Raw genomic sequence first — 24,012 nt, 5'->3', positions numbered from 1 at the left:
GATGGTAAGAACCTATAGGGGGAAATTCTGCCTGCCATTGCAAAAAAGAAAAAAAGGAGAAGGTTAAAAAAATAATTTTAATTAAAAAATAAAATTGCCAGGAAAATGGACCCATCAGAACATTCTATTCCACTGCCTCATTGACTATCTAGCTTTGTAGCCTCGACTGCTGATTGCCTCTGGATTCCATTCCCTCTCTTGCTTTTTCTTTTCTTTTTTCTTTTTCTTTAAACTGCATTATCCCTTTTGTTATCTCTTCTTAGGTGTTAACCAACTGGAGCCCAGTAGAAATGGTGTGTTTTTTCACTTCTGAGCAGCACTCAGTTGAAAACACTTTTAAAAAACCAAATATAGTAATATTGTGAACAATAATATTTCTAATCCCATACATCAAGACCACAATCCAGCATAGTGTTAAGCACGCTTACAGCTGTTAAAATAAATGGATTGGATCCAGAGTTCCATGAGCAAAGTTTCACTCATGGACTGGGGCGATCTTCTTGGGTTTGGGTCTCCTTCCTGCAGCTGCCTGAGCTTCCCTCCTCCTGATATGGTCTGGAGGGCTGGGGACCCTTAGAAAGTGTGTGAGGTGGCACAGAGGGCTGATAGGGGAAGAGGGGATCTGCAAAAAGGGCCTCCACCAACTTACCCATTTTTGGAAGCCTCTGCTGGATCCAAGCTTCCTCCTGTTCACAGTTTGGATGCAACCTATTAGGGTTAAATGTGCTTAATTCTATATGGCGGGTGTGGGAAACCTTTGGCCTTCCAGATGTTTCTGAACTTCAGCTCTCATCATCCCTGGCCATTGGCCATGCTTGCTAAGGCTGGTGGGAGTTGTAGTTCAGCAAATATCTGGAGGGCCAAAGGTTCCCCACTCCTGCGGTATGGATTTGTAGCTATTACTGTATGTTGATGGTATATCTATACAGGCATAATAAGTAATAAAGAAAGAGAGTGTGAAAAGCTGAAAACACTCAAGGTTTTTTAAAAAATAAAAACATTCAAAACTGTTATAATTTCACTTTATCCTAAATAACCCCAATCTGTTCTTTAAAATTTGTTATTGTTGTTATGTTATATAAATGCTGGAGATCTGAGTTGGTTAATTCACTACTAATGGTAATTATTTGCAGCCACCAACAACTGCCTCTGGGGCAGGAACTGACTATATCACGTATTCCAAGTATCAGCATTCCTCAATGTGGTGGTGCCTAAACTTCCAGTGGGATAGAATTTGGGGAGATGGCTTCCCCCTGTTCTTCTGCAAGGTCACAGGATCTCTCCATGGGTCCCTACCTCTCTTGACCAACTTGACTCTCTGGTTTCTGTCTTCTTCTGCTCTCATGCAGAAGGGTACTGGTGAGGGTTCCTTTTCGAACTCATACAACTCCTGTTTTAAAACAGCTGCATTGGTTGCTAGTTCATTTCTGGGCCCAGTTCAAGGTGCTCACATTAGTGTTTGAAGCCCTAAATAACTTTACCCTGGCCTTCAACACCTGAGATGTATATTTTTAGGACCCACCCTATTTTCTATGATGTTGTTTAGGTTGTTTTTAACTGTTTTAATTATGTGTTTTAAAATTGTAGTAGCCAGCCCTGGGACCTCTGGATGAAGGGTGGGTTATTGATAGATAGATAGATAGATAGATAGATAGATAGATAGATAGATAGATAGATAGATAGATAGATAGATAGATAGATAGATAGATAGATAGATAGATAGATAGATAGATAGATAGATAGATAGATAGATAGATAGATAGATAGATAGATAGATAGATAGATAGATAGATAGATAGATAGATAGATAGATAGATAGATAGATAGATAGATAGATAGATAGATAGATAGATAGATAGATAGATAGATAGATAGATAGATAGATAGATAGATAGATAGATAGATAGATAGATAGATAGATAGATAGATAGATAGATAGATAGATAGATAGATAGATGTTGAACCGATTGGGAGCAGTGACCACAGTGCTATTAAATTAAACATACATGTAAATGGCCAATTGCCAAGAAAATCCAACACGGTCACATTTGACTTCAAAAGAGGAAACTTCACAAAAATGAGGGGATTGGTAAAAAGAAAGCTGAAAAACAAAGTCCAGAGGGTCACATCACTCGAAAATGCTTGGAAGTTGTTTAAAAACACTATATTAGAAGCTCAACTGGAGTGCATACCGCAGATCAGAAAAGGTACCGCCAGGGCCAAGAAGATGGCAGCATGGTTAACGAGCAAAGTCAAGGTAGCTCATAGAGGCAAAAAGTCTTCCTTCAGAAAATGGAAGTCTTGTCCGAATGAAGAAAATAAAAAAGAACACAAACTCTGGCAAAAGAAATGCAAGAAGACAATAAGGGATGCTAAAAAAGAATTTGAGGAGCACATTGCTAAGAACATAAAAACCAAAAAAAAAAATTCTATAAATACATTCAAAGCAGGAGACCATCTAGGGAGGCGATTGGACCCTTGGATGATAAGGGAGTCAAAGGTGTACTAAAGAACGATAAGGAGATTGCAGAGAAGCTAAATGAATTCTTTGCATCTGTCTTCACAGTGGAAGATATAGGGCAGATCCCTGAACCTGAACTAACATTTGCAGGAAGGGATTCTGAGGAACTGAGACAAATAGTGGTAACGAGAGAGGAAGTTCTAGGCTTAATGGACAATATAAAAACTGACAAATCACCAGGCCCGGATGGCATCCACCCGAGAGTTCTCAAAGAACTCAAATGTGAAATTGCTGATCTGCTAACTAAAATATGTAACTTGTCCCTCGGGTCCTCCTCCGTGCCTGAGGACTGGAAAGTGGCAAATGCAACGCCAATCTTCAAAAAGGGATCCAGAGGGGATCCCAGAAATTACAGGCCAGTTAGCTTAACTTCTGTCCCTGGAAAACTGGTAGAAAGTATTATTAAAGCTAGATTAACCAAGCACATAGAAGAACAAGCCTTGCTGAAGCAGAGCCAGCATGGCTTCTGCAAGGGAAAGTCCTGTCTCAGTAACCTATTAGAATTCTTTGAGAGTGTCAACAAGCATATAGATAGAGGTGATCCAGTGGACATAGTGTACTTAGACTTTCAAAAAGCGTTTGACAAGGTACCTCACCAAAGACTTCTGAGGAAGCTTAGCAGTCATGGAATAAGAGGAGAGGTCCTCTTGTGGATAAGGAATTGGTTAAGAAGCAGAAAGCAGAGAGTAGGAATAAACGGACAGTTCTCCCAATGGAGGGCTGTAGAAAGTGGAGTCCCTCAAGGATTGGTATTGGGACCTGTACTTTTCAACTTGTTCATTAATGACCTGGAATTAGGAGTGAGCAGTGAAGTGGCCAAGTTTGCTGACGACACTAAATTGTTCAGGGTTGTTAAAACAAAAAGGGATTGTGAAGAGCTCCAAAAAGACCTCTCCAAACTGAGTGAATGGGCGGAAAAATGGCAAATGCAATTCAATATAAACAAGTGTAAAATTATGCATCTTGGAGCAAAAAATCTGAATTTCACATATACGCTCATGGGGTCTGAACTGGCGGTGACCGACCAGGAGAGAGACCTCGGGGTTGTAGTGGACAGCACAATGAAAATGTCGACCCAGTGTGCGGCAGCTGTGAAAAAGGCAAATTCCATGCTAGCGATAATTAGGAAAGGTATTGAAAATAAAACAGCCGATATCATCATGCCGTTGTATAAATCTATGGTGCGGCCGCATTTGGAATACTGTGTACAGTTCTGGTCGCCTCATCTCAAAAAGGATATTATAGAGTTGGAAAAGGTTCAGAAGAGGGCAACCGGAATGATCAAGGGGATGGAGCGACTCCCTTACGAGGAAAGGTTGCAGCATTTGGGGCTTTTTAGTTTAGAGAAAAGGCGGGTCCGAGGAGACATGATAGAAGTGTATAAAATTATGCACGGCATTGAGAAAGTGGATAGAGAAAGTTCTTCTCCCTCTCTCATAATACTAGAACTCATGGACATTCAAAGAAGCTGAATGTTGGAAGATTCAGGACAGACAAAACGAAGTACTGCTTTACTCAGCGCATAGTTAAACTATGGAATTTGCTCCCACAAGATGCAGTAATGGCCACCAGCTTGGATGGCTTTAAAAGAAGATTAGACAAATTCATGGAGGACAGGGCTATCAATGGCTACTAGCCGTGATGGCTGTGCTGTGCCACCCTAGTCAGAGGCAGCATGCTTCTGAAAACCAGTTGCCGGAAGCCTCAGGAGGGGAGAGTGTTCTTGCACTCGGGTCCTGCTTGCGGGCTTCCCCCAGGCACCTGGTTGGCCACTGTGAGAACAGGATGCTGGACTAGATGGGCCACTGGCCTGATCCAGCAGGCTCTTCTTATGTTCTTATGTTCTTATGATTGATTGATTGATTGATTGATTGATTGATTGATTGATTGATTGATTGATTGATTGATTGATTGATTGATTGATTGATAGATAGATAGATAGATAGATAGATAGATAGATAGGGTATACCTCTTGTGTTAATTTACAGGGCTCTAAAAAACTTGGGTTCAAAGTACCTTAAGGGGCACCTGATTCATTATGCTCCACCTTGATCCCTGAGGTCTGATGGACCATTGTTGGTGGTTCCACATGCTCCTGAGGTTCAGTGGGCCTTTACCAGGGGCCACGTTTTTAGTGTGGTGGGTCTTACCCTATGGAACCCCTCAGCAATAGATGTTCAGCAGGAGTCATCCCTGCATGTGTCTAGAAGTCTTCTAAAAACTTTTATTCAGGCCTTTTAAATCTCAGATTCTTTGCTAACTACCTCTTACTTATGTATTTAATGCTTTTTATTGTTTGTATTGTAATGGCTAAAGTGTTGGACTACGACCTGGGAGACTAGGGTTCGAATCCCCACACAGCCATGAAGCTCACTGGGTGACCTTGGGCCAGTCACTGCCTCTCAGCCTCAGAGGAAGGCAATGGAACCCCCCTCTGAATACCACTTACCATGAAAACCCTATTCATAGGGTTGCCATAAGTCGGAATCGACTTGGAGGCAGTCCATTTCCATTTTCCATTGTAATACTGTTTCTGTCCCCACACCCACAAAGACTGTTAAGATGGAAGCATTGGGATACAGTTATATTTATTAATATAACAACTTGGAAGAACTGCAAACCAAATTAACCAAATTTAGAAACTATGGAAAGGTGAGGACTTATCTAATTCTGGCAAGGAAGCACCCCTCCAGTCCCCTGGGAATGTGATACAGCTACAGGCTGCAGCCCACCAGAGAAGAATGGGGAGGAAATTACTCCCTCCTTGCTAGGTGAGCATTGGTTATAAATTTAATATGTGCACCCAGGCCCCGCCGCCCAGCATTCACCCAAAATGCACATGTCAGGCCTGAAAGGCACCCCCCCATCCCACCAGGCATAATACACTGGCAGATCCCTAAAGGGTGTCCTTAAGCCAATAAGGCCTCAGTATCCCCCCTTCTGATTGGCCAGTCATACTACCATGGGTTCCTCCCCTCCACTGCCTCCCTTTGGGAGACAACCTCCCAAATGCTCTTTGAGAAAGGGAGGGAATGCAAATGTGGCCCCGCTAGAAAAGCAAGAGTAATCTTAGTCTGTACACCACCTTGTGATATTTTATATGAAAGTGTGGTTTATAACTACAGTTGTTGTTGCTGCTGTAGTTGTTGTTTCTCATCAATCTTTTTTCTAGGTTAAACATGACTATTCCCTTCAGTCTGTCTCATAGGAGTCTCCTTCAAAATTGTTTACAGTTCTTGTAGCTCTTCTCCATTGTTGTTGTTGCTGTTCCAAATTGTCAACATTCTTCTTGAACTGGATTATTGAATTCCCTTCTTGGATTACTTAGTGCTGTTGGTAATTGTTCTCTCAAGAGAGTTATAACAATAATGGAAATGTGTTAAATGTGAGCGGTTGATTTACTTATTTCATTTTTAGCTATGTAAAAGCTATTTTCTTTCCCTTTGAGATAATCAAAGTTAATTTCTTTGTCTTTGTGTATGCAGGCACAATTCTTTCAGGAGACATTTGCCAAGGCAAATGCAGGTGTCCAGCATTGATTTCAACATGGGGACAGATCCTGTTTTACAAAGGGGGGAGACAACAACCAGCATTGGACGGATAAAACCTGAACTTTATAAACAGAAGTCTGTTGATTCAGACGGAAAGAAAGAGGATGTGAAAACTTGTGGGAAACTTAACTTTACTCTTAAGTATGATTATGAAAATGAACTGCTTTTGGTCACCATTGTCAAAGCCTTGGATCTACCAGCTAAAGACTTCACTGGTACATCAGATCCCTATGTGAAAATCTACCTTCTTCCAGACAGGAAAAAGAAGTTTCAGACACGGGTTCATAGAAAGACGTTAAACCCTGTCTTCGATGAAACCTTTCAGTTTCCTGTAGCCTATGATCAGCTTTGCAACAGGAAACTACATTTCAGTGTGTATGATTTTGACAGATTTTCTAGACATGATATGATTGGAGAAGTTATTCTGGATAACTTTTTTGAAGTATCTGATCTCTCTAGAGAGGCCACAGTATGGAAAGACATTCATTGTGCCACTACAGTAAGTAGCATGTCTCAAAAAATGTTTACTTATGAATAATAATTTATGAGATTTTTGTGACAGTGTTGTACAGTGTGGGAAAGATATTAGTTCAGCATCTTCAGATGCTACTTTTTACCGTCAATAATTGCCATGTAGAAGATTGGTAAATACATTGCATTCTACAATGGGTATGTGTGTGTTCATCCCCACCTTATCTCAGATAAAAGCGCTATGAGATCAGATAGCATTCTGTTTTCACAATGGCCAACCAGAAGCCTTTGGGAAATCCACAAGCAGGGCATGAAAGCAATTGCACTCTTCCATTCATCTACCCCATCAACTGATATTCAAAGGCACCCTTTCTCTGATCCTGGAGGTAGTACACAGCCATTGTGACTAGTAATGATCAATAGCCTTATCCTCCATGGATTTGTCTATTCTCCCTTTAAAGCCATCCAGGTAGGCAGCCATCACCACATCTTCTGGTGACAAATTCCAGCAATTAACCATGCACCATTAGCCATGTATTTCCTTTTGTCTGTCCTGAATCTCCCGACATTTAGCAGCATTGGATGGCCTCAAGTTCTAGCGTTATGAGATAGGGAGAAATTATCCTTATCACCTTAACCTACACCATACATAATTGTATACACCTCTGTCATGTTTCCCCTTATTCACCTCCCCCACCCAAGTTAAACCCCAAATGTTGTAACCTTTCCTCATGGGTTGCTCCATTCCCTTCAATGTTTTGGTTGTCCTTTTCTTCACTTTTTATAGATCTCGAATTGAACATATTAAAAAGTGCCCTCCCCATTACTGATCTTTATGGGGACCATTGTTTAGCTCTTTCTCATTGTGAGAACTGTCCATCCATTCCAAACGTTTGTTTCCTACCTTTGAACCAGTTTCTGTCTTGAAAGATGACCTGTTACCTTCAATAGCATGTTGTGAAGGACTTCATCAAATGAGAATGGACACACATCGTTATGACAGAAAATACCCTTGAGGCTCTAGAACAGCATAATGCTCTTTACACGTTCAGAACTGGTAGTGTGGGGCACAGATCTCCTTCTGATCATACTAGAAAAGTTGGCACTTGAAATAGCTATTGATAATGGTTTTAAATAATGCAGATTACTCTTAGAGGGCTCCTGATATCTAGAAAGAAAGAAAGAAAGACACTAATGTTAGACTAGTCTTCATAAAGAAATAAAAGAAGCAGAGGTAGCAGCAACACAATAGCCACATTCACACCATACATTTATTCCACTATTATTCCACTTTAAACAAAGAATCCTTGGAAGTATGGTTTGTGAAGGGTGCTGAGAGTTGTTAGGAGACTCCTACAGTCCGCACAGAGCTATAATTACCACAGTGATTTAACAATCAGTCCCTCTTCCCAGAGAACTCTGGGAATTTTATGAGGGGAATAGGGGTCTTCTAACAACTCTTAGCACCCTGAACATAATACATTTCCCAGGATTCTTTGGGAGAAGCCATGACTGTTTAAAGTGGAATATTAGTGAAATAAATGTATGGTGCAAATGTGGTCAATAGCAGGAAAAAAAACATAAAATGAACATTAGAAGAAAGAACAATTAATCAGATATAAAAGGAAAAAAACAGGGTTGTATCCACCACAGGTTTACTTGGAGCAGATCCATTGAAATGAATGGACCTATGTTAGTCATGCCTGCCAATTTCAATGTATGAATGACTAACATTGGATACAGCTCATAGATTTGGGTCGCCGATGTAGTGCTCATGGGTTGATATACACCCAAAGAGGCTTTCCTAGGTGCCTGCAGGGTCCCCTGCCCCTCCCCTCCCTGAAATTTGACTTGAAAGAAGTATTCTGTTGTAGCTAATAGAATAGGTTGTGGTGTGTGTGTGTGTGTGTGTGTGAGAGAGAGAGAGAGAGAAGAGAGAGAGAGAGAGAGAGAGAGAGAGAGCAACCCTTGCACAAAGGGACTAACTAAATGTGATGGTGGCAACCCCATGTACTGGAACAGATTTGCCACCAAATGCCTGCAGTGTGTGTGGCGGGGCTATGTGTGACATGGGACAGTTTAGAGGACAGAGGGAATGAGCTGGAGAAGAAACTGAACCCCAGCTCCTCATGGTTACTAAGGACTTGGTTCAGTTTGGTCCAAGTATATTCTCACTTTCTAGAATCCTAACTGGTCTCTTTTGAGCTTAGTTACTTATAACCAGTTCCAGGTCAGTCAGATGTATTTTGTCTGTGCACCACTTGGAATATTGCACTATTAACTAGTCCTGTGAATGGTGCAGCTGTGGTTTTTTCTTGTCCTTTTCTTTGTTTTCTTTCAGCAATGCTGATAAGAAGTATCTCTTGGCAGCCACCAGCTGAAGGCCACCCCCTCACCCCGAATGCTGCAGGCACTGCATCATTTTGGGGGAGAAAATGGCATCCCCTAGTGGTAGCCATTACTTTTTTTCTTTCCTTTCCTTTTTCTTTTCTTTTTGACACCACTATTCTTTTTTCCAGAATGTCCTGGAACAATGCTGTGCCTAGGATAATCTGTGAGGTGGGAAATGACAGCTGTCAGCCAATAGTCCCCAAAAAATGTTCTTCACTAATTCTATAAAATAAAGTCCAGCAACATCTGGAGGATCACAGGTTCCTCACCACTGTTCTAAGCATATCTGAGATGCTACATCAAGATTTCACTACAATGGATATTAAAACTCTACGCAAATATAAAGGGAGATGTTTCATTATGAATAGCACTCCTCAAATATATATATATGGGTACCATATTAATATGGATATCAGAAGTTAAACTTAATTAGATATGAGGCTGACCATATTATCAATTCTAAGCTTACCATAATGCCATAATACCATGGTGGGATGGATGATGGGGGAAGGGAGAACAAATAGCAGAGTGTGGAGAGGGCAAAGGGAGATCTCCATTATGATTGACAGGTCAAGCTTGTAATCAAAGGGAATTATTTCACCCAGAAAGTGAATTCTTTCCACCTCAAAAACAATTTTGAAGGTGTACAGCACAAAAAGCCCCTAGATCTATGTTGAATGTAATTTATTTATTATTATTTATTTATTTAATTTGTATTTCACCCTTCCTCCCAGCAGGAGCCCAGGGCGGCAAACAAAGCACTAAAAAACTTTAAAACATCATAAAAACAGATCTTAAAATACATTAAAACAAAACAGCATTAAAAACATTTAAAAAAAACAACCTTTAAAAAGGGTTAAAAACATTATTAAAAAACATATTAAACAATTCTAACACATATGCAGACTGGGATAGATCTCAACTTAAAAGGCTTGTTGAAAGAGGAAAGTCTTCAAAAGGCACCGAAAAGATAGCAGAGATGGCGCCTGCCTAAAATTCAAAGGGAGGGAATTCCACAGGGTAGGTGCCGCCACACTATAGGTCCGTTTTCTATATTGTGCAGAACGAACCTCCTGATAAGATGATATAATTTGGCAAGCTTTATCCACTGGAGGACGTAGTATGTCTCAAATTTCATCAGCTTCAATTAAAAGAAATTTCCCAATAGTAAATGGGGGGGCACTAAAATTTTAGTGGACCCTAAAACTGTTACAGCTGCAGCTATCCTTATGAAATTCAGCAGGACTCGTGCTTTCAGAAGCGGCAAACTTGCCTGCAACTTTTATCCACTTCTGCCAAAATGTGTGTGTGTGTGTGTGAAGTAATAAATGTCCAATAGTGAAAGTAGGGGAAATGAACCAGACATGGACAAACCACGAGCTGAATTGAGCAATCTGTGAAGCACTTTGGACTGAAGTAGGCAGTTTTCTAAAGTGCTGCTTCAGGATCTGAACTGATTCTTGTAGTCAGTATACACCTTTATCATCTAGCCATAGGTGGTCCCACCAAATCTAGACATTGGCCTACAGATATAACCATAGGGAAAAGAAAAGCATAAGTTCAGCTCCTCATAAATTTGAGTTTTTCCACATTCTAATGATGCATCTCTCTCTTAGACTGTGTATGTGTGATGTAACTGTATAGAGAGTTTTGTCAGGTTGCAGGCACTCCACAGCTGCAAAACCCTTACCATTATGTTTATCATGAAGCCTGACCTCTTCTGAGGCAATAACTTTATGGAGCAAAATACAATTTCTCAGCCCACGGTTCACTATCTTAACCTAGAGTTTCCCCACATCCACGGAGAAATTGGCCATGTCTGTTCTAGCCCATACAAATAGGTACTTTTTTAACCAAGCTAGCCTAAGGAATTATATTTTGTAAGTTGCTTTGGCTCACTATTGGTGAAAAAGAGCAAATAATAATGATAATGATAATCTTGTCACTATCAGATAATGATAATGATGATAATGTTGTTGTTGAGTTTAAGGCTGCCGTTCTAACCATGGCTATGCAGAAGCCAGTGAATTCAGTGGAACTTACTCTCAGGTAAATAGGGTATGATTGAGACCTTAATCAATTCTACCTATCAAAAAAATGAACTTTTTCAATGTACCCCCATGACCTAAGTGCATTAAATATAGCAGTCGGCAAGCCTTTAGAATTATATCTGATAGGTGTTGAAATATATTATAATGGCCCAGTGATACGCAGAAAAGGAGAGGACATTGTACTTTATATAGCCCAGACTGGCCACGGAGCATTGCATTCAATACTAGTTCTACTCAAAGTAGACCCATTAAAGTTAATAGACATTACTAACTCAGGTTCATTTATTTCAATGGGTATACTCTAAGTAGGACTCTTACTGAATACAACGCAGAAACTCAAGCCTCATGGGTCATCCAATCCTTTTGAGCAAGACTTGTATCCTCTAAAACATGTTGCCATTGATAGAGACTTGTTAATGTGCATTCACTGGAACATTATTGCTCTTCTTGGCTTCTGACATTAGTATAAGTCCCATCAGCTCTCTGCGGCACACAAGGCCAATTATAGTGTGTGTCTTACTGTGGCTGTGTCCTTATTTACTGCTAATGAACTGCTTTTTAGAATTGTAAATAATAACTTTGCGACTTTACAAAAAGAAGAGAAAAAAGCTTTGATCGAGAGGTCCAGCCTTTCAGCTGGGAGGTTTCTGTGTGCAGCAAGCAAAGCCTTAACTTTACCTTAAGTTACAAGGGTCAGATTATTTACCCAATTAGCAGTAACCAAATCTCCAGGGTCTCAGGTAGAGGTCTTTTTCATCACCTCTATACAATCCATTTAACTGGAGATGGCAGGGATTGCATCTGGGCTTTTCTGCATGCAAAGCATGTTAAGCTACAACTGACCTATGGTGGGAATGGGCAGACTTCAAGGTTGTGGGAACTACTTTCAGTTTTACTAAACCACCAAAGCCAGATGCATAATAGTGGTGGGGATGAGGCATACACTTAAAATTAATGAACAGTGTGCATCTGCTCACATGGTCAGCCCATGAAATTGCTTCATTGCCAGAACCAAGTCTTTGCACCAGTAGCGGATGGCATGGTAGGGCTGTGCTGCTCAATTCACCTCCCTGTGGCAGAGTCACTGCTGTATATTGGGATGGAGGCAGGAAGAGGCAAAATGATTTCAAGGTCAGTGTGGTGCAAACACGCTGGCAGAATAGCCTGATTAGCTCAACCAGCACATTTGCACTGCCCCGAGCATGCTGCTCCCTCGCCCCTCCCTCTCTCCATCCCTGTATGTGGCAGCAACTCAGCCAGAGGGAGGTCAGGTGAGCAGCACAGCCCGACCATACCATCCACCACTATTGCAAAGTCTCTGAGCACACCCGCCTAACCAAGAACCTTTTTGTAGTTGTTTGTTAAACAATTGAGAGGAGTTAGAAAACCCTGGAGTACGCCTGGCGGATCTGCTACAAATCACCCAGAGATCTTTCCAATCTACCTTTGTCCCACTCCTGATCTATGGTCCATACTCAGGTTTCTTGATTCATTTCAGAAACAGATTGCTCCCTTCAAGGGCAATTCCATGATTCAGGAGATTGTCAGGCCATTTACCATCAGTGGGTCCCTTTAACCGGAGATAGGTAGGGTGTTCATCCCAGAATTTTCTCACTGCCTCTGATCTGAGATGCTCAATGAGTCATTTAGGGTTGTAAAGCCACTGGGATATGCTTGATCCTGCCACCCTCTGGAGCTGTCCTAGGTTCGTCGAGTGGCAAACATTTTAGGCCAAAGTATTCCTAATAGAGCCTCCAGGGACTTTTAGTGCAGCCTCCAAAGCACCAGCTTGTTTCATCTTGATTGTGCTAATGGTCACCTCTGGTGCCACCATATGCATTTTGTGGCCTTGCATTTCTTTTCTCATTGCCTCTTCTGAACAGCTGTTGGAAACAATCTAGGTAGCTGTAACCAATTCATGGTACTGTATAGGAATGACTGTATGACCAGAAGGGGAACGATGTGTATACTATGTGGTCTCACCCTTAGCATTCTACTTAGACTGGCAACAACATGGACAATGGGTGACAGGTCTCATAGATGCTGAGTATCTATTAATGCACCTTGATTTTAGCAGATGGTTCAGAAATATAGGTAGGGTCAGCACTTAAATGGAGAACCAAATACCACAATACAAGGTGCACACGTCACAGTTTCTCATGCACCATTCAGACATGAATTCTTGCCTTCAGCTATTCCCTTAAAACAGAAGTTGCTAACATAGCCTCTGTGGGCACCCATTCACCAGCAAAGTCCTTCCCTGGTGCCAGCAGGGTTCTCTCCCTTGCCTCCCACTGAAATTTGGCTTGGAAGAAGCATTCTGTTGTAGCCAGTGGAATAGGTATGTGGTGTGCTTGGTTTTGGTGTGCACATGATGTCCACAGCAGTTTATCCAGTTTGTAAAATGGTTGACAAAATCTGAACTCAGTCACTGAAAACAGTCTACTTCACCTTGCTGCATCCTAAGGCCATCTCTCAGGCACTGAAGAAAGAATTCCGGTGGGGAGGTGGAACCTTTGAGGACACTTTCATCTCTGTGATTCTGACTAGCATTTTTCTGTTAGCAAAGTCACTTAAATAACACAGATGGAGTCCTGTGAGAAAAAATCCTGAAGTGTTTTACTAGAACAAACTGAACAAAAACAATGTATGTTTTGGGGAGAAATGTCTTTCTTAGTTCAGGCCTGGTGCATAGCAGGGAGACATTCAAACAAACATACAGGAGAAAACGCCCTCAGAACTACACAGCCTATCAGAGCATCTGCTACCTCAGAAAAGATCATGCCACTCTGACTAGTTGCTAAGCAAGACCTCTACCACCACTCTCTTGGATAGCTGACTTACTAACAACAGAATTAACTCTTACATTACAAACTGAATGATCTCTACTATTGCACTTTCAATATTTTCTACTCTGGAAATCCCCACAGTGGCTGCAAAGCATCAGTTTGGTCTCCAGTTTTCTGAATCCTTCTTTCAGAGTCATCTTCTGCTGTTTAAGAACAGCATTTGCTTTCAGTTGGCTTCTACAGAGTTTGGGATCAGTAGCATCTAACCTACCTGGCAGTGGCAGCTGGTAGCTCCATGTCAATGGGGCAGTGGAATCCTCTTTGGCTTTTAGTCCAAAGCAGGGCAAAAGCACCTTGGACAGCTCGTTGAAAGTTCACACTAAAACCCAGAGTGGATTCCACTGCCCCACTGACATGGAGCCACCAACTGCCACTGCTACCTGATAAACTGAAACTGTAGCCATTAGATCAAGGACAATGCAAATCAGTAATTGATCCCTTTAGCTGCTAAACCATCCCAGTTGCAAGACAAGTTCAGACACCAAAGTCTTAGAGACCTCCTGCTTTACTCCTCTAGATCCTCAGATCCTACACAAGGCCATATATAGATATGTTTCAAACATGCATTTGTTAGATTCACATGTGATATTTTTAGGTCTGCACATAAAAATATTAGGTGCATGCTAATCTTAGGTGTAGGCCCTGAGCGCGTCCTATCTAATGTGGCTCACCACTTAAGAGACAATTGTAATTAAGTGGTATATAAATTGTTCCACTGCAGCCACTGACTTCCAAATAGCCGGCTGCACATAAAGATGCAGATTGCCTTAGAGCAGGGGTTCTTTGTTGTGCCATGGACCCCTTTGGCAGTCTGGTGAAGCCTATGGGCCCCTTCTCAGAATCATGTTTTTAAATGCATAAAATAAAATACATAGGATTACAAAGGAAACCAATTGAAATACAATTATCAAAATATTAAAAAAACAAATTTATGATATAGTAATATATGTGCTTCTTTATTAATGTATTAAATAACAAGACAATACATTTAAAATATAGGCAAGTGAAAGTTAAATTTTATTTTTTAAAGACAAAGAGTGAAGGCTGTTGTTGCTTAGCTTGAATAAGAACATTAAACTGTGGGGTGGTCTTTGACAAGGCAACACGCATGTCATGTTGGACATCCAATCGATTTTGATTTTTTGTTTTGATGGTTACAAGTGTTGAAAATCCCGATTCGCAAAGATATCTTGTTGCAGATGGAATTAAAGCTTCCATAGCTCACTTTACAAGGCGAGGATAGGCTTCTCTCAAGGAACACCAGAATTTTCCAAGGCTTTTTGCGTTAAACTCCAATTATAGTAAGATTTTTGTCCTAAGATCAATGAGTTCATCTTTGGCTTGGTCAACGTCTTCGATATAGTTTATATCAGAAAGGATTGCAGATCCATGGTTCAACTTTAATGCCATCGAGAAAGAAATAACTTTTGAAAGAGTTCTGAAGTGTTTTCAGGTGTTCGCAGATTTCTCTTTTCAAAGAGCATCTGTCATGAACCATCCTGTTCAGATCTTGTAAGTTCAGGTCTGTGGCTTCCTTTATGGAATCAATCCATCTCTTGTTTGGCCTTCCTCTTTTTCTACTCCCTTCTGTTTTTCCCAGCATATTGTCTTTCTTAGTGAATCATGTCTTCTCATGATGTGTCCAAAGTATCATAACCTCAGTTTAATCATTTTAGCTTCTAGTGATAGTTCTGGTTTAATTTGTTTTAACACCCAATTATTCGTCTTTTTCTCAGTCCATGGTACGTGCAAAGCTTTCCTCCAACATGACATTTCAAATGAGCTGATCTTTCTCTTATCTGCTTTTTCACTGTCCAACTTTCACATCCATACATAGAGATTGGGAATTCCATGGTCTGAATGATCCTGACTTTAGTGTTCAGTGATGCATCTTTGCATTTGAGGACCTTTGCTAGTTCTCTCATAGCTGCCCTCCCCAGTCCTAGCCTTCTTCTGATTTCTTGACTATTGTCTCCATTTTGGTTAATGACTGTGCTGAGGTATTGATAATCCTTGACAAGTTCAATGTCCTCATTGTCAACTTTAAATTTACATAAATCTTCTGTTGTCATTACTTTGGTCTTTTTGACATTCAGCTGTAGTCCTGTTTTTGTGCTTTCCCCTTTAACTTTCATCAGCATTCGTTTCAAATTGTTACTGGTTTCTGCTAGTAGTAAGGTATCATCTGCATATCTTAAATTATTGATATTTCTCCCTCCAATTTTCACACCTCCTTCATCTTGGTCCAGTCCCACTTTTCGTATGATATGTTCTGCGTACAGATTAAACTAATAGCGTGATAAAATACACCAGTGTCACACCCTTTCTGACAGGGAACCAATCGGTTTCTCAATTTTCTGTCCTTACAGTAGCCTCTTGTCCAGAGTATACGTTGCGCATCAGGAGAATCAGATGCTGTGGCACCCCCATTTCTTTTAAAGCATTCCATAGTTTTTCATGATCTAAGTACATCTTAAGCATCTTAAGCTGCACATCTAAGTAGCCTAAAACAAAATTAAAAATAAACACATACATACAGAGGTAGTAGAATAATTATTTTTATCCATAAGATAGCAATGGTGGTCTCTCCGCTGGTAAGGGATGTGGGGAGGGAGGCAGAGGCCACTACACAGATCTTTGCACGTCAAACCAAGTGCAACACCCCCCCCAGCCAGCAAGCATAATCGCTCTCACTTAGCCACCTCCCGGACCCTGCCATGCCACCAACGAAGGGACACTGACCCAAGCAAACATTTTCCCCTGAGATGCAAAAAAGTTAAAATGTAGCATGGTAGCCAGAGAGGGTGGTGGAGGCCACTTTGGGTGTCAAGTGCAAACACAGTATTCACACACACACACACACATTGTCATGTTTCACTTCCACAGATCTTTATCTCCATTCTGCTGCTGCCTCCTTCTCCTCCTTTATCCATGTCCTTGCCCTCCGACTCCTTTTCCCCTCCACTCCATTCTTCACCACCACCATCTATTTTTTTAAACAATTGTTTTCTCCACTCCACCCCTTCTCACTCTCCACCTCCTCCCTCTTCGCCTCCTACCCACCCACAGAGCATGAGGGAAGAGCAACGCTGCACAGAAGCCCAGTTTGAGGCACATGATTTTCATCCACAAATCAGAGGAGCAGAAGACTTCCCCTGCTTCCCCCCCAAGTAATGCCCAAATGTAATGCTGGAAACATTACAATTCCTCCACAAAAGTAATAAAATTACTCCTAGTTCTATTACCATCAAAATGTAAAGGAATTACCCACTCGTTCCTCAAAAAAGTAACGAATTACTTCCAAGCTCTGATGTCTGTGTAAAAAGCAATGAGTGACGACGATGTGAGGAGCTTCCTTTTTCATTAAAGTAGCAGAACCAGATGTATTACCAAGCATCGCAGGAGCTCAATCTGTGCAAATTGTATGAAGCTTTTCTTTCCAGTCAAAGTTTTGTTTGGGGAAAAAACTTTCTACCATTTCCAAAATGTTGACGGCCTTTGTAGTTTCCAAAAGGGACTCACAAAATAAGAATTCTTCTTTGATGGTGTCAGCATGCACATAGTGAACAAAAACAAGGAGCTGCTACATTGAGAGATGTCTGTAGTTTCATCCAGTTGCATACTGAAGGGAAATGGTGAGGCTGCCAATTCCTCAATGACCTGCTTCAAAATGTTAAAAGAAATATTTGGTTTGGTGCCTGAATGGCTACTAGGCACAGAATTGCCCAATAGTTGGCCAGCTACGTCGCACGGCCATCTGTAGACAGGAAGACTGTGATCACGTGCAATCTAGCAGAGGGTCTAATAACTACCGTAATTTCAAAGTTGTGATGAGCGAAAACGATATTTTGAGATATCTGCAACAACTGTAATGTGATATGAAAATATTTGGTGACAAAGTCACAGGTACTGCTAATACTACTGTGGTTTGTTGCCTACATTCATAATTGAAGGAAATGCTAAATTTCAGTTAGACACTAACTGTTAGAGGTTAGTGAAAATAAAGATGTAATTTCCCCCCCATTCAAATTCATGGACCCCCTGAAGTCTATGGACCTCAGGTTAAGAACCCCTGTCTTAGAGGCTGACATACCTTTTTCTTGTTTTGTAGTCGTGTGTGCTTGTGTGAATCATCTGCATACTTGTGCAGCTTACTATAGTGAAAATGCCATGGTTGCTTTCAGTTTCTCTCTGGTCCTCATTTGGAGTATGTTTTCATCCATTTCTCAGCACTCTCCCAACTGGCAACTTGTTTCACAGCCACTTTCAGAGCAAAACCTTTATCCCCTTCTCTCTCCCAGCAGGTTTTGTTTGCATTTCATGAGAATCTGACACAACACAAACAAAACTCCCCCAAAAGGCTCTCTGTAATATGCAGGCAGACTAACAATGTCCTAACATCATTTGCCATAACTTCAAAACATTATACCACAGGCCTACTTTTATCTTTGGAAAGAAAACTTATTGCAAGACAGTATTTTGGTGCCATGTACTCAAAACTGATGGATGCATGGAATGATACAAGTTTGGTGGTGGTGGTGGATAATTGGTATCTTGTAACCTCAAGTTTAACCACACTCATATAGTGCCATCCCATCTTTAGCTATGCCCCTTCTTTAAAGAAACATATATGAAAATTATATAAAAACCTCTGATCCCATACAAAGTGTTTTTCCTGTGCCATTGAGAAACTGTAGCATGGCTTTGCATACTTAAGAATTAAGGAGCAAGATTTCATTCTATGGCAGACATCAGGGTTACTGTGGCTAGGGATGGAAGATCGGTCCATTTTTGATCTCTTGGTTTCTCATTTTCCTAGTCTTAAATTCAGTTTTCCACATTTCTGCAGCAATTGGCATTTTTAAAGTCCTCATCAGCATTCATTTATCAGCATTTTAGTGTAGTTTTCATCAGCATTTTAGAGTGATTTTCTCCTAACACATTTTATAGCAGTTTCAACTAATGTACACATTTTTGGAAGCAGTTTTCCCTAATATAATGCATTTTGATGTCATTTTTACTAATACATGCATTTTTATGCACAATTTCCCCTAATATATATACATTTTTGTAAACATTGGTTGGTTAGAGAACTGCATTGCAAAGTTCAGATAAGTGTGAATTTTGTAGGATAGCTATGTTTTGGTTCTCATATTGTTGAAGAAAATGTAAATTTGATAGATTTGCCTTTAAATGCAAACTGAACTGAATTTCTTTCCCATCCCTTCCTGTGACTGCAAACTTAGCAGGGAGAAAGTCCATTGGAATAAGTGGGACATACTTCTGAGAAAACATGCCTAGGACTGAATGCAGAAACTTTTTTTAAACAAAAACTTAAGTACAACCCCTCCCCCAAATTCTCAAACCTCAGATTAAGTTGTTTCTTCCATAACTTATACATTTTAAAATTAAAGAAGTGTACAAGTTACAGAAGAAACATGTGGTAAATAGTTTACCAATGTCAAGGTCTTTGCGTTATCACCAGCACTGCCTTGTTAATTGATCACTGTAATTATTTTGCTTTTAGGTTATAGTATTGTCTGTTCCTTTTGTGTTTCATTTCCCACTGACCTCACTCCCTTATACTCTCTGCCTCACTTGCCAATTTAGGATTACACTTCATGCATCTGATGAAGTCCACTGTGTGCCAAGAAAGCTTATGCCATAATAAATTTGTTAGTTTGTAAGATGCCGTAAGACTCTTTTCTTTTCTTTTTTGCTGCAATTATCTAACATGCCTACTGCTCTGGAAACTTACTGCCATACTATAGCTATAAGATGATACAACACTTGCTTACTTGGATAGTTAAGTGCCTATGGAGGAGATTCCCTAGGCACGTGTGTGTGTGTGTGTGTGTGTGTGTGTGTGTGTGTGTGTGTGTGTGTGTGTGTGTGTGTGTGTGTGTGAAGGCAACAAACAGAAGTTAACCCAAGTTTACTCTGGATCCCTATAAGGGTTCCGTTAATCACCTAAAAATATATGCACGTAATTGTGATTAACAAAACAGAGGTTTCTATTGGATTACCAAAAGTTTCGGCTTCCACCTTCATCAGCTGCTAACATACAAATGCTGTTACCAAGGTGGCAGCTTTGAGGATGGACTGCTCAGAGGGGCTTCATTTGCAGAAGCTAAGTAATGCTGGTACTGTCCTCCAGGTTCAGGCCATGTGGTGCCAATGTGTCCAGAGAGTATATCCAAAAGTTCTCCCTTATATATGCACGCACACAGACAGACAGACACAGACAGACAGACAGACAGACAGACTAAAAGAAAAAGAATGTTTCTACACAAAAAAAATAACTGCACACAAACATACACACACAAAAGGGTACTGTTAGATTCTAGAACCTGTATGCTTCCAGGATCTTAGAATACTGACGGCACAGAGGTAAGAAAATTCTACAGTAACTCATCCCACTGGAGAGGGAACTGTGGTTCATACTGAATACCAATGAATCTTTTTTTTCTGTTAAATGGGAAGAAACATGCTGCTGCCCAGTAACAGCTATGCTAAAATCCCAGGTTTCTCTGTTGTTTTCTCAATCAGTTCTCAATCAGCCCCTGCCAGCATGGCCAATGGTCTGGGTTGACTGGATCTGTAATAACCCAAGGCCCTAAAACCCTGTTTCTCTTCAGAGTCCCCCTTTTCTGCTCAAAGACTGTCCATAATCCTCAATGCAAGCCCTCACTTAGATAGTGGCTGTCTACACACCATACATTTAAAGCACTTCCCCATCCCAAAGAAAGGATCTTTGAAACTGTAGCTTGTTTAGGTTGGTGGGAATTGTAGCTGTGTGGGCGGTAAACTAAAATTCCCAGGATTCTTTGGGAAAGGGGAAATGTGCTTTAAATGTATGGTACACAGCCAATCTTTAGCACCATTACACACAGAAGGTCTGGGAGGAGAAAGAGAAACATCTCACAATCTTTGTACCTTTCCATAAACTCAACAATGTGCTTAGCATTTTCCTTCATGTGTATGTGTGAGACAGTCAGAAACCAGAATTTCTTCTGATTGTGCTTCTTGTCCCACCCACTCATCCTACTCATTGGGAATCAAGTCATAAAATAGCAAGTTTTTTGGAAAAGCTGATGTCCATCTTTGACGGCTCAGAGGAACTCTGCTTCCTACATCAGAATCCATGCTGCAAATGATTACATTTGCATCTGTAAGTTACTGAAGTCCAATGGGTTGTTCCATCCCTAATGTTGCATTCACCGTCCCTCCGTCTGCACATGCAGCATGAAAGTCTGTAGCAAGGGGGGCTTCACATATATAGTTGTGAAGGCCTGCCTGGAATCTGCAACTCTGCTTATTCAAGCTGGCAGATTTCCAGGGATACCTTCACAGACACACTTTCATGTGCAAAGGGCCCCTTGTTACAGATGTTCACACTGTATGTGCAGACATCAAGGGAGGAGCATACAACATCAGGGGCAGAGGTATTCAGCATGGCACCACTCCTTGCTTCAGTCCTACGTTGTTCAACACAGGGCCAAAAAGTGGGCCATGCTGATGTTCACGGTAAGAGCAAAGAACGCCTGTAACGTTTAGCTGAACAATTTTGAATTTTCATTTTAAAGGATGCTATCATTCTCCCTTGCTTTACTCTTGAATCTTCATTAAATATCTTAAATAAGAAACCTGGAATTGAACAATGAGGTTTTACTTGGGGGTTCTAATCCATACAACTGTCCTGTCTAACACTACTGAATTGCTAGAAGGAAAGCTGCTTTAAATTTGTCTCTTTCCCCCTTTATGATATTGTAAGACTGAAATTTGAAGTGTGCCTCTGAATACCAGTTGCTTGGAAACTCAAGTAGGGATAGTGCTCTTGTGCTGTTGCACTTATGTCCTGCTTGTGGGCATTTGATTGGCCACTGTGACAACAGGATGCTGGACTAAATGGGCCTTTAATCTTATCCAGCAGGACTCCTCTTATGTTCTTTTGACTTTTCCACATCTTTAGACTAAGATAAGTTATTAAAACAGGGTGGTGGTGGTGCTACCTATGTGTAATGACATGAATAGCATCTCTCAGTGGTGCTACCTCGCAAGGGAGGTGAAAGTTAGAGATCCTGATTGTAACATAGTTCAATAATCTAGAGCTGTGGTTCCCAACCTCTATGAATACGGGACCCCCTTTATCAGCTCAAAAAAAAATCATGACACCCCCCCATGCTAATTGTAATTTTGAAAAATGAAATGGACTGCCTTAAAGTCGATTCTGACTTATAGCGACCCTATGAATAGGGTTTTCATGGTAAGCGGTATTCAGAGAGGGTTTACCATTGCCTCCTTCTGAGGCTAAGAGGCAGTGACTGGCCCAAGGTCACCCAGTGAACTTCACGGCTGTGTGGGGATTCGAATCCTGGTCTCCCAGGTCATAGTCCAACACTTTAACCACTACACCATTTAGCCTCTGTTAATTGAAAAAATGGTACGTGGCAAAAGCATATCTCCAAATATCCCTTTCCATAAAAAGCTCCCTGGAGACAGGGAGGTGTTGCTTTCTTTTCTTAATGCAAAGGTTCATCAAATTGGTATCCCCTCCCGGCCCCAGGGTCTGATGTACAGCCTTGTCTCCCAATACCAGTGGGTTACAGTGTTGGATTAAGATCCAGGTTCAAATTCCCACCCAGCCATGAAGCCCACAGGGTGACCTTGGGCCAGACACAGCCTCTCAGCCTGACCTATCTCACAGGGTTGGCAGTGCCGTAACTAGGCAGGTGCAACAGGTGCACAGGCACAGGGCCCCAGGACGAAGGGGGCCCTGAAATGGATTTGCTGAAATGAAAGCAATTGTTATATCGTATTTGTTTTATTATTATTTTTTTCCCGAAAAAAATTAAGGGCCCCCAAAATAAAACCTTGCACAGGGCACATAAAAAGCTAGTTACGCTTCTGAGGGTTGGTGTAAGGATAAAATGGAAAGGGGGGGGAACTATGTGCACCACCTTGAGCAATTTGGAAGAAAGGTGAAATATAAATGCAATAATAATTAAATAAATAAATACATTTCAGCTGCAGTACTCGTTCTGAGTAAGGGTGTCAGCTGCAGCAGTGCGAGGAGATGGGAGTCAGTGATAGCAATCCTTTCTTCCTGGTAGTTTCACCCTCAGCCTCCTTTGGCATCTGCCACGTGTTTTATAGGCAGATGCCTGCCCTTGGCATGCCTGAAAGACACTCTGGCATTGTAGCAAAAGTCCTCCCTCTCGTTTGGAGCAAGGGGAAGTGTCGTCTGCAGTGGCAGTGGGAAGTAGACTGTGTCCAGGGAGTGAAGACATTTTTAAAAAATTAATAAATAATTTATTTCTTTACTTTGGATTATTTGGATTACTTTGCAGCCCCCTGAGGGTCACGGCCCCCAAGTTGGGAACCACTGATGTAGAGCCCTGGTCGAAAGGAACCAGAAGTTAAGCAGACTGTACCCTGCTTCAAGCATTAGGTTCCAGTGCTAGATAAACACATGCTGGGTCTGCTTCCTCTAGCTCTGTTGTATTCGCAGCTCAGAGAGAGGACTTCTGTGGAGCAGAAAACCTCCTGTATCCATGGAGGGTCATCCTACATTTTAGAAGCCTGATTTTCCATGAGTTAGGAGTGACAGAAATGATAAAGGGGTGGTGAAGTTAACATGCTCATCCCCACCTCACTCCACCTCAAGTATTTGTTTAACTTTGGATCCTAATGCCTGAAAAGGGCCTGTGAGACCACATATACACTATAAATTTAAAGCAGTATTATGCCACTTTAAACAGTTGTGGCATCCCCAAAGAATCCTGGGAACTGTAGCTTGTCAAGGGTGCTGAGAATTGTTAGGAGACCCCCATTCCCTTCACATAGTTAGAATTCCCTGGGAAGAGGGATTGATTGTTAAACTACTCTGAGTGCTGTACCTCTGTGAAGGGAGAATGATCAGAGGATTGTACCTCTGATGATCAGATGATTGTACCTCTGTGAGGGGATGATGATGAGAGCAGACCTGCTGAAAAAGGTGCCTCACCTCTATTTAAACCTATTTTTTGTTTTTTTTACAGGAAAGTATAGATTTGGGGGAGATTATGTTTTCCCTTTGTTATTTGCCTACAGCAGGGAGGATGACCCTCACAGTCATCAAATGCAGAAATCTCAAAGCTATGGACATCACTGGCTCATCAGGTAAGCATGCACCATTT

At 41.2% G+C, this 24,012-nt stretch overlaps 1 protein-coding gene across 1 annotated transcript in view; it reads left to right on the top strand.

Moving 5' to 3' along the window:
* Positions 1-24,012, top strand: part of SYT10 (synaptotagmin 10) — a 65,487-nt gene that overhangs the window by 32,670 nt on the left and 8,805 nt on the right. The window contains exons 3-4 of the mRNA XM_061582173.1: positions 6,007-6,571; positions 23,875-23,995. Of these exons, the coding sequence (XP_061438157.1) occupies positions 6,007-6,571; positions 23,875-23,995 (686 nt within the window). The remainder of the gene's footprint in view (positions 1-6,006; positions 6,572-23,874; positions 23,996-24,012) is intronic.

This window comes from Rhineura floridana, chromosome 8 (genome assembly GCF_030035675.1).
Source record: "Rhineura floridana isolate rRhiFlo1 chromosome 8, rRhiFlo1.hap2, whole genome shotgun sequence".
Lineage (NCBI taxonomy): Eukaryota > Metazoa > Chordata > Lepidosauria > Squamata > Rhineuridae > Rhineura > Rhineura floridana.
Note: the sequence above shows the minus strand (reverse complement) of the source record. Positions and strands in the feature narration are given on the sequence as shown.